We start from the raw sequence: 19,221 nt of genomic DNA, 5'->3' as shown, positions 1-19,221 counted from the left end.
AGCTCATTCCCAAACCCACAGTTCCAACGTCCATTCATCAGCTGAGGCTAGGTTGGCCCTATGTCTTCCAGCTGGATATTGGCCTACATCCTGCACATTCCACAGCTGGTTGCCTCAAAACAATAACTAGAGAGGGCTTGCATGGCTATCTTGATGTGCAGACTTGAACCCTATTCGACTATGTGCACATTTATCCAGGATGAGCCAGAAAGCCTTCAAATACTAAGCACTTAGTGAGAAACCACAGATAATGCCAAAGGCCTTATCAGCTCTTATAAAAAGTGATTGGTTGAAGTAACTGATGCTAAAAAGAACCAACAATGCATTAAACTGACGTGTTATTTCTGCACAAGTAATTTTCCTGTTCTAGTGCAATTACCATTATAATGGGAAGCAGATCTCTTTGGATATTGTTGCAATTCAAAAGTATGTTTTTCTTTCCTCCTTTAAAGTTCACTGACTTTGTTATGACCCTAGCATTACATGAAGATGCTGAAAATGCAGGCACTGAACATTGTGGACTTTAGACAAATGCTCAATAAAATTACAATGTTTTTCACATTACACCTTTCATTTGTAGGGATCCATCAAATGGATTTATAATGTGGCACGTTGCAATGCAAATTCCCACATCTTTTATAAAATGAGATTTGAAAGCGGTGGTTTAAAAAGTGTTTCAATGAGTTATTTAGCTCTGTGTCCCTAGGAGAATTATCCCACAATTGTACTCGTTTAAAAGAGGTCTTTTTTTAAAACCACAGAGCACTTCATCTGCGATGAGTGGGCATTACTGAATTATCGGCAGGTAAGCCAGCACTGTCTGCCTACAGGACAGCATGCAATGTGAACCATTAGTGCAAATTCACACTGTGCATTAAATTCCAGCACTGTGCACACAAATCGGGGTGTTTGGACCAGAATCATAATAATCATATTTTAAAACCAACCGCATTTAATTAAACAAAATGCAAATCCTGTCTCAGCTGGGACGCCAAACTGTTTTATGTCAGCTGTTCACCCATGGGAAAAGATACACTTTTACGTCTTACAGTGCCTGTACAAGTAGGAAGTCTGGAATTATTCACATTATTTCCAGAATACGTGGATTGCTCCAGTAGATATGCAAGGATTCAAAATGTCTCACGTTGTTCACGGCTCAGTTCAAGAATGAAGGGGGACCAGTCAGTTCTTACTCTCTGGCAGGGCTCCAGTCAGGTTTTGACAGAACGACCCCGTGTTTCAACTTGCAGCTGAAATGAATCTGAAATGAACTGATAACAGATCATTTCGCCCGCCCTTCTTGTTAACACCTCAACTTAAACTTCGGATTAATTCCGAGTTACAATAGAGAAGAAGAACGAGAAGACTTTACATTCTAGCACCTAACCCAAAGTACTGTGGAAAGAGCAGCTTCAACTCTCTCAAAACTCATGCTTGGTAGATCTGTGTCGTGCTAGTTGGCTCTTAAAAAGACACGCTGAACTGTAACTGAGATGTTTTGTATTCTCAGTCTATGAATTTGGTCCACAGCAGAATGTAATATAATAAAAATGTATCTGTCTATATCTGTCCTAGTTCCTCTTTGAAAGACAAAGCACTCCATTCCCATCCTTTTAAGGAAGTTGCAATCACACAATTTCTAAAGTTCGATCGGGTGCATTTTTAAACCTTTTATGTCCTCATAGAGACCATTCCGAACATAAACTGAGAACACCGTATTTGGTTAAATTAAAAAGCAACAACTCTCTGCTTCTGAATGCAAAATCTGTTGTACAAACTTGTGTAAGCTCAGAAGCAACTGGTAGACATAAACGAGGACTTGGAAGCAATTTCAAACTTGCAACTACAGCAGACAGAAACAAGCTGAGCTCTGTACTAACCTTGTCGTTCTCTGGTGTCCCCGTTCACAGTTTCCAGCATGTTGTTCAGTAGTAGAAGGAGTAAAAACATTACACGAGGTCCACATTCTGTTGGAATTGTTTTAACCTTTTTCTGCCTGTGTTTAGTGTACATCCCTGTTCTTCTAAGTACCGCTATTCCTTTCTGCAGTCGGTCGCTCAGAGCACTGATCACTGCTCAGATGTGCGCTGTCAGAAAGTTGGATGGTGGGAAAACCAGGCCTGGAATTCCAAGGAGCTGGGTCTGTTTTCCTCCCATCCTCCCACAAAGACACTCACTTTGCGAGTGGGAATCAGAAGACTGGGTTTCTTGTATGAATGCGAGATTTCAATACAGGTTGACAAAACAACAGACAATAATGAAGCCCCTTATTGATTATTGATCCGTTTATAAGATCATGCATAAGTTTGATCATGCCCTCTTAGGCGTCTTAGGCATTGACAGGAGAAATAAAACCCCACAGCGCTAAAAGTAGCGCCCTTTTAACATTTTACTTAGTGTTAAAAGTCAGTTTGTGAAAATGGATGATTTCCCCAATTTACTAAACTGTTTATATTGCCAATTTTTAGGTTAGTCAACTCTTGATTTCCTGCTGATTTTTGAAAATACGATCCCTTTCTGTTTGTAATACAGTATGAGAAATTCTTAACAGGTTGTACAGTAGCTGATACTGTGTTACAAACAGAAAAAGAGCTTGCTGTTTTAACGTATACATTTGTATACGGTTATTGTGGACATTACATAAAGTACAGAAGAGATCTATTTTTAACTCCCAGGGGCTGAATTAACACAAGTCGATCTGATCTGTTGCCTGCCCCAGAAGGGCACGCATAATTACAGGAAAGGCAACCTGTTTCCTTATTATTGTTATATTATTAATCATACTTAATAAAATATTGTGTTTTGTTCCAAAGGCCCTGCCAGGGGTCTTTAATCATTATCAAGGATTTAGGAACTGATAGATTTATTCAGCCCTTGCGAGGAAGTGCACTTAACTTCTGTACTTTTAATGGCTAAATGTTCTTAAACATTTAATGTTGTCCCGCATTTAATGTACTACAATGTGCCTGGGATGTTTGTAAAGATCTGCTTGTTAACATCACGGTTTCAAGTTATTGATCGTCATTGCACTAAAGCTAATAGAACAGCACAAGTGTTTACATCAGATCAAAGTTAACTCACATACAGTATTTCCGATACCACTCACTGTAGTCCCAGCTAGAGTCCTGGCAATAAGCAGATCAAATGAGTTTCTTTTCTCCTATTTATAATCATGGCTAATGAAACCTAATCATTGCCCATCGTCTTAGCTAATGAAACACATCACAGCTATGGCAAATTCAGGGACAGCGGATTCACAAGATGTGATGAGCCAACATCTTCTTGTCTCTCCTTGTCAACACTCCTCCACCCACCCTTACTGACCACAAGACACCTACTGTACCGTACAGAGACACAGTCAGCAAAGAGCTCGTATGACAACACAGGGGACACTATTGGAGCATCCAAAAAATCAATGAACAGCAGGAACTCAAACTCCTGTGCCCCCCTGCTAATCTGTGTTCTGAACTCCGGACACTTACTCCAGTTCAGTTGAGTTCTTTTGTCATTTGGACAAGTGCAATGAAATTCATATTTGCATGTATGCTCCAATGCAAAGACATTAAAAGAATCACCAAAAACAGCAAAAACAGACAGCAACAAGAACAACAAGTTGAAGTTGTTGAACATACAGCTTAAAAAAAGTCAGACAAGCAGTGGAATAATAAAAGGTTTGTAGGAGTCTGGAACAAGCAGCCCAGCCACGTTGTTGAATCATGTTGGATCCATTAGTACTGGAGAATGGCCCCTACTCATTTGTAATTGGTGTTATGGTATATTCTTTTGTTTTTGGTTTTTTTCTCTGATATCAATAGACCTAAGAACTCCAATAAGCTTTAAAATGATCTTTTGGCTGAATCTGTGTTTTTCTATTCTGATGGCAATGATTACTGCCTATTCCTGTTCTTTATTGGGATCACATTAATTTGATTGTTAAGCACTTCTGTTTTATTATACAATTGATTATACTAAATGCATTTTCCTTATTACACAGTAAAAGAGGAAAATTGACAACACTGAACTGCATAGACTTTTCTTATATCTTTCATTTAATGGACATTTACCTTCACTGAACCATTATTTAGAGCATAATGCACAATATTTTTACAAATGTCTTTATAGAATTAAGAAATGTGTCTTGATTCCATCTTGAACAGGTATTTGAAGTCTGGAATAAATAAATGCATAGCCTGTGTTTCATAAATTTAGGAGTGAGAAAGAAAATCAATACTTTTCATCAAATCTCAAGAGGTTTATGAGGTTCCCATGAAACCACATTGAAACTCCAAGTGCTTCACAGTTCATTATCGAAGTTAATCGCTGAAAAATATACACTGAGCCACATAACATTACTGAAACTAGAAGCAAGCTGTGGCTAAACACATCGGATCACAGCAATGCAGTGCGCATCCTTCACAGTTTTAGTTTTCAAATCACAAGCTGAATCATATTCAGAGAAAGATGGGAGAAATCAACCAGGTTTGGGTGAGTAAACTTAATTTCCATTGAGATAAAAATATTTCAATTTTTTATAGAATCTACAGCCATTCAGTCACTCTTAGAGAAAGTTGGGTTTCATATTGTAACGCAACGGGGGTTCAGGTGGGCGCCCTTGCCGCATTAGGTCGGCCCCCCACCGTCGGGGGCTCGAACCCGGGACTCCCGCGTCACTCAGCAGGGACCCAGCCCGGTGAGCCGAAGAGAGATCTCTCTACAACCCAGTATCTGTAGTCCTGCTATCACAGGAAAGGGCGCAGCTACCCACCTGAAATATGAGAGATGCTACATACAAATGAAGGTTAGAGGATTATTTATTGTACAAAAGGAAATTACACAACAAAGTTCATCTACACAGAACAAAGACCCAAAACCACAGTCTTCATACAGCTAAAAGTGTGCAGCATATTAATATGTTTTAATTAAATTAAAACATATGGTTCATTTCTATGTCCTCTGCACATGAAGAACAAGAAGTCCTATTGGCATACAGAAATTGGAAAGAATTAATAAGAAATAATGTTTTAAAAGTTTAATAGTTTAAGGCAAAAAACAGGCTTCTTTTAAAAAAAGCTTTAAATATGAAATCATATCTTAAGGAAGCTGAAAGCTGCTCCTGGTCACATCTCTAGAAATCTACAAAGACATCTTTCAGCAAATTAGTGGACTTCGATTTTAAACTGCAAGATCCTGAGTATGGCTTTCTGCAGATGGGCAGCATGGAGACACAGTAGTTACCATTGCTGCCTCACAGCCTGGAGCCCAGGATTCAATTCCAGAATTGCTGTCTGTGTGGAGTTTGCATGTTCTCCTTGTATGTTTCTGTGGGTCTCCTTTGGGGGCTCTGATTTCCTTCCACAGTCTAATCACACACTGGTAGATTAACTGGCTTCTGGGGAAACTGGCCTTGGTGTGAGCGTGTGTGTGTTTGTGTCTGTGTGTGCCCTTCAATGGACAGGCGCCTTGTCCAGGGTGTCCCTTGCCGTGTGCCCGTTGCTTGCTGGGATAGGCTCTGGCTCCCTCCCAAGGCCTGTGTAGGAAGACGAGGTTAGAGAATGGAGAGATGGATGGAAATGTTCAGTTGTCTTTTCAGACCGACTCACTTCAGTAACCTGTGTGATATTCTAATAAATGAAAACGATTAGCCTGTAGTCCGGGGGCAGAGCTGCTAAATAACGTAAAGGAAAAGGGCAGAGAGGTAAATACAGGGGATCCTACAGGTCTGTCTTATTCAATTCAATGTCCTAGTTCCTTTTAACATTCATAGTGTTAATGCAGCGTGCTAACAAGGCTGATGTGTAGATCTTCTTGAGTTAAATCATTTTATTTCTATGTTAAGTCTCAAGTTTATGTTTTATACTGAATTAATTGTTGTTAATCTTGCCGTATGACTTACAAGAAATATCTGTGATGCTGCGCCTAATTAACAACCCAGGGAGAGGGGTGCATGGTTTTTCGGGAGAAGATCTTCCAAGGACAGTGATCTCTCAGTCCTCACTGAGCGGGAGACTGCAGCAGCACTGCTACTGTGTTTCACAGGGGATGTCTCACGCAGTGAATGTGAAATATTAATATAACTCTCCCCCAACCGAGGATACACTCGAGCAGATATTTTGCCTTGGAAAAAAAGACAGTTGTGCCTGATCTCATGGTTTCACTATGGTGTATGGTGGCCCAAGACACTTGTAAACCTACACAACATTATCTTTTAGCAACAACAGTAATTCAAATATCAATCCTTCATCTACTGTAGCAGACCACAGAGGAAGAAATGTCTGCTGTTTACATTCCTAGAGAAGAATCCATCTTCTAGTGCTTTACGGTGAGATAAAACGGGAGATGTTTTTTTCCTCCTGCAGAGCATCTCTTTAACTTTTTATGAGGCATGATTTCCACATAGTTCCCACAGTTTTCAATTCTTTTTAAAATAAGTTAACTATTTTTAAACGTCCACCTGGAACAAAGTTTCCCGCTGAAACCCCTCAGTTATATTTCCGCGCCGGTACCGGCACGTCTTAAAATAATCACGGCGATAGCAACAGCAAGAGCAAACCAGCAAAACGCTCAGGACATGCTTTGCTTTGTGCTCAGCCTTCGCTGACATGAACAACTAAGCATTCACTAACTCTGACGTACAGTGTAAGTATTTTATTTTAAGGTTTGGAGGACATTATTTTCAAGAGCTTGAGAAGATGGCCAAACTTAAAAAAAGAAAAATTCTTCGCAATCATCGGTAGATTTTTGTTTGACCGGATGAAGGGTTTCTATAGCAACACTCTAATAGGATAATCATGTTTTGTGCTTATTCCTAACTGTTCATGTGGCGCTCAGGATGTAACAGTGCTTAAAGAAACCAGCCACGCAAACCTGACGCAAAGTAAATGACAGCTGAGCGCTCTCAGCCTCGAATTGTTTTCAGAAGCATACGCAATAAAAAATCCAATAAAAAAACTGTTTCAAGGTCAAAATATATGATGTGCCTTACCTGGGGACGTTGTACTTAAGTGATTTCCCCTGTCGCAGTGTTTTTCAGTAGTAAGGACAGATTTACAAAGACATAAGACCCTAGGTAGGGAAAAATAAATATTTGTCAGGGGTAGTCGAAAAGATAAATAAAAGATGTAAATATCCGACGTTAAAATGGTACAAGTATTAATATATTGCACAAAAATACAAATTAACATGCTGACATCATGTTACAACAACCAATTTATCTGAGAGTAGAATCTGAATCTGCAAATGATGTAAAGTGAAAAGAAAATCCATACAGATGGGGACAGGTCAGCGAGTGCACAAACTTTCCCCAATAACAGAGATACATACTTCTTTATTGCCCCCTTCTTCTAAAACTAAATTATGCATGGACGTTTTGGTCATTTGGTAACCCTGTTCTTCACTGATTTTGTGCGGGAATCAGAATAAATTCGGAAGGGAACAGGGATGATATTGAATTTGAGTTTAATTTTTAAGAAGTGATGGATTTCTCTAGGTTTTCCTCTAATCTGGAGTTTTATCTCCAGAGTGTGTTCCCCAAGGCCTGAGACATCTCCAGACTCCTATCATCACTCTCCTGAAGAAACTGATTTACAAGTGTCCCTAGGGTCCCTATCCTCTGGCTACACCCATCCGCAAACAACACATGGGATCATTTTCTTTTGGAAAATAGCTTGCTTTCTTCACTCATTTGTCCATAGTGTCATCTGTAAAATATACAGTAGTTTACCAACTCCAGATACAGTTCCAACGTAAAGTACAAAAACTTAAATTTTCTACATTTAAAATTAACCATTTCATTTTCTACTGTCTTGTTTTGCTTCTTACTGAAAGTAGGTTTCATGTTCCAAGCAGAAGAAGGCATTACAAATCATATAATATTTATTTTGAATTCCAGCATAAGGGAACTAATTCAGTACTCTGTATATACTGCGGACTACTACAAAGTAAAGGTGAAATATGTTTCTAAGCACTTACTGTTTTGTGCAGCATGTTTTGGAGATGTAAGATTCAATACAGGAAAATAAATACAGGATATATTTAAAAATCCACTTTATTTGTGAATGGCAAACCTCTCACACTGTTGCTTACAAAGTCTGAGATCGGGGCTTTCCTGATTTTTATTGTCCTTCCCTTATTTTTAAATAAAGGCAAATGAACTACAAAACCCCAAAACGACCTTTCCGGCCCCCTGGTGGAAAAGCAGGGCCGATTGGCATGCAAACCACGTCATGCCTCTTCTCCTGCGCTGGTCTTTGACAGGTATAATGATGAAGCACCCTGGGTGTGCTGCAGAAATAAAGCAGGCTACAAGCTCAGCGAAGGCTTAATTACCTGGGTGGCTTTCATGCTATAATTGGTAACAGTGGTGAACCGGCAGGAGGGATGCTTTGTCTGTCTCTGCCTTTGAGCCACCGTGAGCTGAGCCTGTAGTGTGTGGGCATTAGCCTGCGTCTCTGTCCCAGTCCACACTCTAAAGAGCTATGATATCCAGCTGGCTTAGCTTTAACACACGGCTGAATCTACACTGCTAGCTCATGGAAGGGTAGCCAAGCTTTTGGTGGGAGCTACAGCCCATTTAGACCCAGTGTCTTTTTCCTCATGAAACAAGTGCAGAAAATAATGCACAGCAGGGGAAAGTGAGGGAAAACCCAATCAACAAATAGCCGGGGCATTTTGGCTCTTTATACAAAAAGAAAGACATTAATGAATAAGAACAGTAAACCATGGCCTTATATCGCCTACTAATAACAGGAAGCTCCAGACATAATATGTGGAAGGAAGCAATACATGTACCATTCAGAGCAATGCAGGTTTGGAATATGATGTGTGTCTGGGATGGGGGACTGCCTTCTATATTTATGCTGAGTTTTAGAATAGCAAAACATTGCTGCTGAGTGTCAATTGTGAACATCCATCCATTTTATAACCACGTCGCAGGGGAACAGGAGCCTATCCTGGCAAGCAAGGATTGAAGCCGGGGAGAACATGCAGACTCCACACAGACAGCACCCCACGTGCAGAATCGAACCCAGGGCCCCAGCGCTGCGCTGCAGCAATGCTGACCACTGCGCACTGCATACCCAACTGCAAACATTAATATTTGCAATAAAAACATAAACCCTTTATTACCATATTTGCATTTCTTTTGCTTATCCAGGGCCACTTGTCTACATTGTATCATTTTTAACACCAATACTAAAAGAAAATGGCAAAAACAGTACTGTAGTGAGTTAGCTACGCAATAAAGGACTGCGAAACCCGTTAAATAAAAACTAGTTTTCAAACAAGGCAAACTCCAGAGTTCCATCATACTCCAGTTTAAAAACTTGGTTAGAATAAAACAGTCAATAATATAAAATTTAAGGACCAAAACTAGATTTCAATCTTCGGAGGGTAAGCACCTCAGTACCTGAATCATTTATCAGTTGTGCATTAGTGTTCTGATCAGAAAATGAGTCCCTGGTTCCCCCTAGTGTTCATATGAAGAAACTAATTTTAAAACTGTAATTTCCCCAGGATTTTCTAGATTACGGCCAGCAGCCATATCACCCTGGAGCTCCCAACTGTCAGCCCACTGCAGCTCAGCGGGTGTGAGCCTGGTCAGTACCTGGGTGGGAGACCTCCTGGGAAAAACCAAGGTTGCTGCTGGAAGAGGTGTTAGTTGGGCCAGCAGGGGGCGCTCACCCTGTGGTCTGTGAGGGTCCTAATACCCCAGTACAGTGATGGGACACTAAACTGTCGCAACGCTCTGTAGAAAGTGAAGGGCATGACAAGGCACAGAAAGGCGTCATGGCCATCCACAGCAACCAAGGGAGTCTCCAGTCGTGACGACTACTCGTAGCGCTGGACCCAGGCTTCTGAGGTTGAGAGAGTGGGACTGCCCCAGTGTAATGGCTTTCCCACTTCAAAAAGCTCTCCCACACAGGTTTCTTCATGGAGCTCAACTTTCAAACAGATGAGCTGACAAAGTACAACCATCTGAATAGTTATAAACGAGAAGAGCCCAACCAGTCAATTTGGTAATTAAAATGCTGAATTTTGATGATAAAGTGATGAATTTCCATGATGTATACCCGGACATCTCAACAGAAGTTGTTTGATTTTTCCTTTTGCGCTGTACGTCCTTCTGGAACAAGCTGTCAGCACTGCAGGCACAAAACCCTCATTTGCAGCACAAATTGAAACATCAGTGTTGTTGGAATGCCTCCTGTGAAGCCTACCGGGAATCACAGCTATGAATAGCCTCTTCCATCATGAACCCCATCCTTGAGCCTTTGAGTAGACAATAATACATCTCCAGATTTCACACAAGCCCCTGGCCAGACTCAAGGAAGGTGAGAAGCGACTGTAAATTCTGTAAATTGGTCTGCTTTGCCAGCACAGTAATTCACCTGTCATGCCAATAAAGGCCCTTGCAATCTGAATTTGTATATAATGCCCCCTTCCCCAAACGTGAAAAAGACACTGGCACCTCTGACAGCTGACGAGAGCAGGCTTTTGACACAATAAGTATGGTACTTGTTTCACGCCTGGGGTTTGACAATGTTTGTTTTCCTTAAAACAACTCCATGTGCTCCACCTTTAGAAATTACAAACCACATGCAGGTATTCAAACTAAACATATTTTATTTACAGGTGTTCTGGTACTGGTTACTGGTAAAGTGTTACAAATTCTGCTAGTAAAAATATATTTCACAACGAAACATAAAACATATAAAATGAAACGTATGCTACAGAACATTGGAGTGCACATGTTTTTCAAGCTAATGAAACAAACACTTCTACAGCAAAAACATCATGTAAAAAACGAAGTAAAATTCCTTTGTGCCTGCAATACGAGTCCAGATGATCAGAACTATGTTGCTCACTGCACTCCAGTCTGTTTAGATGGTAGTTCATCATATTCACTGCCATGGAGTTTTCCGACCCAAAACCCGGTTGGTGATTTTCTGTAAGAAAAACAGCTACTGTGAATACAGCAGCTGTATCTGTTTTCTGTCATTCCCAAAGTTTCATGAAACTAGTCATCTCAGGATTATTTTTTCTCTTGTTCAGTATTTGCTCTATTTTATTTGATTCAATATAAATCCTAATTTAAATAAACCTATGTTGATATTTATACGAATAATCATTAATGTCAGCAAAATTTATTTACAAAAAACAGTTTTATATAAATATTGTCCGCTGGTTTTCATTCTAAATATTCAGTGCAAATTGATGGCTTAATTGATCTGTTCAGATTGTAGTATAGATTGTTTTTTGCTTGGTTTTGAAATATCCTACTCTTCAAGTGTACCGTTTTTAACTACTTTCAACATATCCATACAGAACAACATGCTGCTGCTCCTCAACAGCTCTTATTAGTTGATCAACTGATGGTGAACAGACATCGCTGGGAATAACACTGTATCAGACAGGCCTGCAATGGACATTTTACCCCCCGCTTAACAGTAGGAATCATATTTTTACTATATACAAGTTATAGTTGTCGTATCTATATATATATACCTGTGCATTAAAAGATTACAGCATTCTATTATTATTAGGTACCAATAGAGAGATTACAAAGGTGATTTTCTTTTGTTAACAAGGCTGATTCAGTTATTTTCTCATGAAACAGACTTTTGACCAAAGAAAAGAAGTTCTCGTTGTCTGAGGGTACATGAGACACACAAATTTCTTCTTAGACTGCCACAATACTAACTTGGCAACAATTCTGCTTTTTCTTCTACTATTATCTACTTTTGGTGTGCATAAAGGCCATACAGAAAGATAGGCTTAAAATTATTAAATCTGAATCTTCCTTTGAAAAATACTGCATGACATTTATTGAAAGCAATCCCACTCAGATACTGAGATTTGGATTAAATTAAAGGAAACGTTTATCGTAAGCATTTTGTTTTTTGCCTAGAACGTATTATATAGTATCTTCTTAAAAAATCTCTTGCACAGTTTATTTCAGTTTAGTTAATCTATCATAATGCACAAGTGCAATGCAATGCTTATTTGCATGTGCACTCTGCTTAAAGCAGTCACAGCCTACCCTCTTGTAGAGGTCTGCCTTGAGTCTATAGAACCGATACTCTGCCCTCCTCCTCTCTTCCTCTCGGCGCTGCTGGACCTCGGGGAGCTGAGCATACTTCCTAAGAGAAGAAGAATATAAGAACACGAGAAAGACATGCAAACGAGAGGGAGCCATTCAGCTCGCCGTTCTCATTTGTTCACTCAGTCGCTAAGCGAATCTCAAGTTTCACCTGTGTCTTAAAGGTGGCCTTCAAGAGCCTGTTCCAGATACCTACTACTCTTTGAGCAAAGAGTTTCCTACTCTCCAAATGAATTCCCTTTCAGTTTCCAATAGTGACCCCCTGTCCTTGTTTTACAACCAAGCATGAAATAGACTCCTAGGTTGAAAATATCTGTAACCGATAGAATTTTATTTACCTGGATCAAATCTCCCTTTATATTCATCTGTTTTAGAATGAAGAGATTTTGCTCCTTCAACTTATTCAATTTATAATTTCCCTGAGATCAGTTCTCTGAACTCTTTCTTAGTCTATATTTTCCAATATATTATAGTAATGTGAACAAAACCAACAGAACTACAGTAGTGCTTAAACAAATCTTCCATGAATTTCAAGTCCACACTTTTTGTTACACATCCAAGTCTCCTGTTTATTTTAATACCTTACCAACATTGTCTTGATGCGGACATAGAAAAAGTAGCATAAACACCCAGATCTCTTTCATGTGTAACGTCTCGCCTCTCCAAAGCACCCATGCAATGTGCATGGTGTATGCTCCTTCTACCGGTGTGAATCACTTTGCTCTTATCTGTGATTAATTTCATTTGCTCAGTGTTCACCCAGTCTCTGACTTTGTCTATGTGCTTTGTAACTTCCTTGCCACTGTTTCCATTTGTCACTCCCCCTTATTTTAGAATCATCATCAGTTTACTAACTGTACCAGAATCTAGATCATTGATATATCTGGAAGAGCAATGGGATCCTGGAACAGATCCCTGTGGTACACCACTACTCACATAAGAGAACATGTTTCATATTCCTTAACCAGTTCTCGCTCTGTGTATATAGATTACATTGGATTTTATTTTGAAAATTAACTTTTCATGATGGACCTAAACAGTACAGTAGCTTTCTGGAAATCTAAATAGATGTTATATACTTTAGTTTAATGTCACTGTTACTTGTTTGAAGAATACTAGCAAGTTAGTCAAGATCTTGCTTTTCTTTATTTTAAAATGACATTGTTGTCTATTTATTCTGCTTATTTAGCACTAACCATCCAGTAGCAGGAGTGGTCTGCAGTTTCCTGGTTCAGTTATGTTTCTTGTGGATTTGTGTTACATTTACAACATGAGAAATGCTACGAACAAGAGGTGGCCATGTGGCTCACTTGGTCCAAAATCGGGATTTTCCAGTCTGTGGGCACTGGTCTCATTCTAAGTGAGAAAGTCTGATCTTTTAGAGAGACAGAACTTTATAAATAAGTGTGACTTATAAATGACTGAGAACTCATGTTCTTCTTTACATGAAGACTGAAGTTAAAAATTGATTAATAAAAAAGGATTTTAATTCTTATAAACAAGAATAGAAATGCCTTTTTTGCATGTAAAAAAATACAGAACAAAATGTTTTTTCATTATTCTTTTTGTTCAATATACTTTATATTTCCCTGATTTATTCAAATAAATCCCAGAAGTATCCAGGACTGTACTTAGATACTGTAGATGCACTTTAAATACTTTTGAATACATGTGTAAATTGTAAAATGTGTGCATGTATCTGGGAATCTTTGGAATTTTACAACCTACCTTTTAACAAGTTCCTGCCTTCCTACCTTTCCAGAGGCTAACATTTCTGTCTTACAAGAGAGGCTGACAGATTGCATGCAGAGATAAAATGATAACAGTGAGAAAAAACATGACCTTATAGAAATATGAACCACTCAGACATTGTATTCTTAAGGTCAGCAAAAGTGAACTTGTTTGGAATAAAATTAATCCTTGTTAAGTATAAATTTAACAGATATGGGTACTGCCACACTGGTACCATACTGTTGTTTATACTGTTATTGTTATTGTATTTACTGTCTATTGTCTTGGCTGCTGTTCTATATATATAGTGCACCTGACGGACTAATGAGAAACACTTTTCATTATACTATGCACCTGTGTAAGTATAATGACAAATACAGTGGAATTAAATTGAATTGAACTTGATGGAATCAAAAAAATGTTAGAATTTTGAACAATAATAAACACCATAAAGGGAAACAAGAAAGCAAAATGGAAGACTTACTGTTTGGATCTTATGAACATCTCTTTCTTTGGAATGGCTCTTTTCTTTTGTATATGAAGTTCTAATAAAAAGAAGAAGTTTTGAAAAAAACTATATCACAAATGTATCGGCTGTTTTAGAATCTTTAGTTTGTCCTGAGCAAGATTCTTTTAGTAGGACCCAGGTTCCCATTTTGCTCGCTTTGTGACTTAATTTTATGTAGAATTTTGTATTTTCAATGTCTATAGAGGCAGGGCTTTAGTATCACAGACATATAAATATCTCTATATAATAGGGTAAACATTAAACAGTGGTGTACTTTATCAGTTTGCCTGTCTTATTAAGCTTGCTGCCTGATTATTATTGTTTTAAGAAGCTGTGCATGAGAAGTCAAGAACACGAGTATTATGCAACACAGTGTTCCCTAACTATAGTATATCATTGCATAATTATTGTTAATTTTTAGTATTTGCTTGCAAACTGATTTTGGTTATTTTATGTCTTTCGTTTTATCATTTTAAAGCCCCGTATTTCTGACAATAAAATATATATATACAGGCACTTGCAACCTTTTTGTTTCTGGGTTTTTTGACGCTTCGGTAAAGTAGGCGACACTGGTGGGCCTCACCTTCGTGTGGCTGCCTGTTGGGGTGAGCGACTCCCCAGGCTCTTCTGGTTCCCAGCTGGTTAAACAAGTCCTCTCGCTCACTGTCAAACACAGCTTGTGTCCTCCTCTCCTCTGCCAGCAGCACCAGCCTCTTCATTCGCTCTCTGGATCGAGAGATGAAGTCTGGACGGCACATTGCAAGAGCTTCCTGTGTATGGAATGAAGAGAGAGTCCCCCCCATGTTATAAGTTCAAGATGGATCTGCCTCATCTGATACCGAAGCACAGACAAACGCATTTATATATTGTTGCACAGGCACTTGCTTGTGGTGAGAATGTCACCCAATATTATACACCTTTTTCTCATCATTAAGCTAACGAATAGCACATCCTCAACCTGCCTGGCAGTCAGCACAAACGCAGACCGCAGAGCTGTCAGGATCCACTAACACAGCGAAGTGCAGGGGATCTAGTCTCCACAACTGCAGCTGCATCAAGAGGAAGTTTAGTAAACACAACCTAACAGTACAAAAGAGTGACAGCCAATCTTACACACGTTGCAGCCTCTGTTTATAGTTACAATGTCACTGGCGGCAGTCATGAACTCAGGTATAAAGTAAAGAGCAAACATTCACTGGCAAACTAGGCGCGAGCAGACCAACCGCTAGCAGAGCTTTTGAGTCCCTGGATGCTACATCATATGATCACTTGCAACCTTGGTCAACCCACAGATGGAAGAAAACCAGAATCTTCTTTGAGCTTCTAGTCTCACTCAGCTTTATTTCGATTTCATCCTGTTAGCCTTGAAGGATTTTTCTTTTTCATTTAATGTCTCTATTGGATTCCCTACAGTATTTATTTGCTACCAATAACAACCAACCTATTCATCTTGCCCTCCCTTATGCTACTGTAATCTAGTCTTTCTTGCGGTAGTGTCATAAAGTGTAGCTTCAAATGTTTTACTATGTTAAACGTAGTTTAGAAGTGAAAAAGATGTTGAAAAAATGCATTTTATTAATAATGTCCACACAAAGTGGTAGCAACAGAGTCACACACAATAAGCCATACAGGAAAGTAGGTAAGCTAAATCTAAAATGTGCCAAGGATAATAAAATTGTAACGTTAAATTAATTTCTGTGGATGTGATGTCATCTCTTGTAGTCCAGGTGTTCCTAGTTTACATGGAGGTACCGTGATGATAGAGCACAAACACCAACCTGAAGAGTTATACGCACGAGGGAAGTGGGCCACTTGGCACCCGCTCCAGGCTCTGTGATGGGCTGCGCCCTGCTCCTCCGGCTGCTGGGGACTGGAGCGTCCTGGACCTGCTTCTCTCGGAGGGGCTCCCTCCAGGGCTGTGCTCTAGTGTAGGGTTCGAACCAGGCAGGGCCAGGGCCCGACATGGAGCTGGGTTGGTTCTCTTTCTTGGCCTCGGACTTCAGCTCATCCGCCGGGACAAACCAGGACCTGCCTGAGAATGAAGAGGAGACTCTCGAAACTCTAAATTTAACCTCCCAGAGAAAAATAAAAGAAAAACATTAAGGCCCTGGGTCCGAGTGCACAAAACTCTCTCCTTTTGAGCTCTGCTGTGGGAAACTTGAAGTCAACAGACCTTGAGTGTGGCGCTGTGGATTACTTTTCTTTGTCTTCTTTTCATAGAGGAACTGCTGAGAGTTTGAGCTGGTCCTCTCATCTCTTCTTGCCTCCATGTGGCGCGAGGCTCCTGTCTGTTCTGCCCAGGCAGAGCCCGGTGAAGGGAATGTCACGCCTACATCTCTGGTGTTTTTCTTAGTGCCACTGTTCACAATCTCTAGATCACCTGGACACAGTGGAAATGACCATTTCAGCACATGGTTCTCTGTGACACCGAGAACGATGCATCAATAGCATTTTCAAATGTGTATAGGTTTTAAAGTTACTCCTTCAGTAAAAAAATTTCTCTGAGTAAACTCTGTACTGAAAAATTTGTGATATGATCTCATGTACTATATAGTCCTGTGCATATCAAAAACAGGTACTTCTTTAATTTTGACGCTACAGTCAAAATGTGTCGATAAGGTGCAAATGTATTCCATGCTGGAGGCGGACACAATATTGGAAAAACCTAACGAAAAAGGACTTGGATTTTAAAGTAACTAAATTGCAATGAAAAAGGTTTACGTTATAATAAACGTCTTAAAAAAAACTTTTTAAAAGTGAGCTTTTAGAGCGACATGAGAGCTCTAACAGATTTTGAAAGAGATAAAATATATTGGTGCCCGAATTGCAGGTACATCAGTCACAGAAACGGCTCAAAACTTGCGTATCAGTATTTCAAGAAGGACTGAAGCTGCTCTGAAGGCAATGGGTGGCCCCATTCCATAATATAGCGCTTCCTGTTTCCGGATTTTGTCCACCCCTATATGAATAGACAGGGTTCTGCTGAGGGGTATACAACATTATCACTAGTGGAAAATTATCTTGCACATTAATTTTACCATACATTTCAACACTATAAAACAAATATATAAAGATAATGCAGAAAGAATATCTCTCCCTGCTTTGATAAGTACTATCCTTTTATTTCTATAAATACACTTACCTGCCTGTATTCCTTTATTGAGCAACTTAACAGTTTTCTTGTTCGGGAGAACACCTGATGGATCTCGGGGCACAGGGACTGAACAGGTGCTGGCTGATACAGAGTCAGGCATCACCTAAAGGCAAACAAGCACAGGACCAAATGTAGGATTGCACTTACTTAAAGTAAATTCCATTCTTGAGCCACGGCGGCTCATCGGGTTTCTGTAGTGTTAAGCACTCTAGAGAGTATAAGATTCCTCCCTATATGGGATGCCAGAAACGAGCATACGTATTTAAAAATGCAAAATTAAAAATAAACTTAAAAAAGAAGGCTATCTTCAACACAGGGCAGAAAGCAGAGAGAAGAATACAACAACCATGCTTTTATTCTTGTGAACAAAATAAAACGATCAATCACTTACCGTTGACTCCTCTGTGCTACACAGTGACGGACTGGCTGTGTCAATATGTTTTTTACTCTTGCTGGCTCTCTTCTTTGGCACTGACTTCTTGTGCAAACTCTCCTTCTGCTTGTCAATAGCACTGTACAGTTTGTTTAGGCTGGGGTTGACATTTACTCTCTGAGGTCCAAAGGCTCTGATGAGGCGGGCTGTGTCAATTGTGGATACAGTGCTGCTGGTTTCTGTGTGGCTGCTGTCTCCTGACTCTGTTTGGATTGCTACATCACTTTCAGACACTGTATCACTTGTTACTGAGTCCACCTGCTCTCTTTCCGCAAGGTAAAGATGGCGACTCAAGGGGCTAGCTGTGGAAATGTCCCTAACAGGCTTGAGACTTTTAGATGGTTGGAGTGCTGTTATCTCTTTTGGCTCCACAGACTCCTCCCCCCATGCCTGTTGGAGATGGCTTTCTCTGTTTTCTCTCAGCCTTCTCATTACTTCCTCCTTTTTCCTCTTCTGAGGTCCATGGTCTCTATCCCTGCCCTTGCCAGTCTCCCTCTCAGAAATAAATGAATGATGACAAGGGTTGTGAAGGAGCCTGGAAAGGCGATCAAGCCTTTCCAGCAGGGACCTCTCTTTCCCACTGGGATTATTAAGTTTCACCAGACTCTGTCGCGCCTTAAACTTCTCCCACAGCTCATCCAAAGTGTTACTGTTGTGGAGAGAATGCTCAGAAGAGACCTGATCCCCTCCTCTAAGAGTGTTATCCAAGTTTCTCTTAGTAGCCAATTTATCCCTGGACAGAGGAGGGTTCTCCTGTGGGATATGATTCCATGATGCTCTGGTTGAAGTGAGGTTTTCTCTTTCTAACCCCTGATGGAGGTGTAGTTCCTTCATGGTGTAATCAACTTCACCTTCTAGAGAGGAAAATTTATCCTCTTTGTGCTTTCTGCTAAAAGCTAAGTGTTCCCTGCTGAATTCTCTTTCTGGTCTTCTGTGTTCTTCACTAGGATGGCTAGCACCCTTAGAAAATGTTCCACTGAAAGAAAGACTTCTGTTCTGTGCTGTTGATCTGCTATGAAGCTCATCAGCACTCATTTTCTCCAGAAAGCCCTGGTACTCTAAACAATGTATTGTAGGTCTGGAGTGACCTTGATGCGCATATTCAGTAAGTCTTTGTTGCCGATGAAAGGCTATGTCTGAACCTAAAGTAGAAGCAAAATAAAATTGTTTTTACTACTGTTCCACATGCACATAATAATAAAATAAGCCATCCAAGTCACCCTGAAGAACTACAATTGAGGAACACAGATGTAACACGTCTAAAAACATTAACATAAAACACAGCTGGAAATGAGAAA

The 19,221-nt window shown here is 39.9% G+C and overlaps 2 protein-coding genes across 4 annotated transcripts in view; both read right to left on the bottom strand.

The window, feature by feature from the left end:
* The window catches only part of adam19a (ADAM metallopeptidase domain 19a), a 128,383-nt gene extending 126,283 nt beyond the window's left edge, over positions 1–2,100 (bottom strand). Inside the window, exon 1 of the mRNA XM_088638245.1 lies at positions 1,881–2,100. Within this exon, the coding sequence (XP_088494371.1) occupies positions 1,881–2,013 (133 nt within the window). The 5' untranslated portion in view covers positions 2,014–2,100. The remainder of the gene's footprint in view (positions 1–1,880) is intronic.
* An 8,502-nt stretch (positions 2,101–10,602) lies between these two features.
* The window catches only part of alms1 (ALMS1 centrosome and basal body associated protein), a 29,468-nt gene continuing 20,849 nt past the window's right edge, over positions 10,603–19,221 (bottom strand). For 2 of the 3 annotated variants that reach the window (XM_088638254.1, XM_088638277.1), the window contains 9 exons: positions 17,882–19,065; positions 17,479–17,593; positions 16,510–16,716; positions 16,115–16,368; positions 14,920–15,106; positions 14,313–14,373; positions 13,826–13,888; positions 12,038–12,137; positions 10,603–10,943 (listed from right to left, as the gene is read on the bottom strand). In XM_088638254.1, the coding sequence (XP_088494380.1) occupies positions 10,899–10,943; positions 12,038–12,137; positions 13,826–13,888; positions 14,313–14,373; positions 14,920–15,106; positions 16,115–16,368; positions 16,510–16,716; positions 17,479–17,593; positions 17,882–19,065 (2,216 nt within the window). In that variant the 3' untranslated portion in view covers positions 10,603–10,898. The remainder of the gene's footprint in view (positions 10,944–12,037; positions 12,138–13,825; positions 13,889–14,312; positions 14,374–14,919; positions 15,107–16,114; positions 16,369–16,509; positions 16,717–17,478; positions 17,594–17,881; positions 19,066–19,221) is intronic. The other variant, XM_088638261.1, reaches the window with a different exon arrangement.

This window comes from Lepisosteus platostomus, chromosome 1 (assembly GCF_059453375.1).
Source record: "Lepisosteus platostomus isolate fLepPlt1 chromosome 1, fLepPlt1.hap1, whole genome shotgun sequence".
In the NCBI taxonomy this organism is placed as follows: Eukaryota; Metazoa; Chordata; class Actinopteri; order Semionotiformes; family Lepisosteidae; genus Lepisosteus; species Lepisosteus platostomus.
The sequence above is the reverse complement of the archived record's forward strand: the minus strand, read 5'-3'. Positions and strand labels throughout refer to the sequence as shown.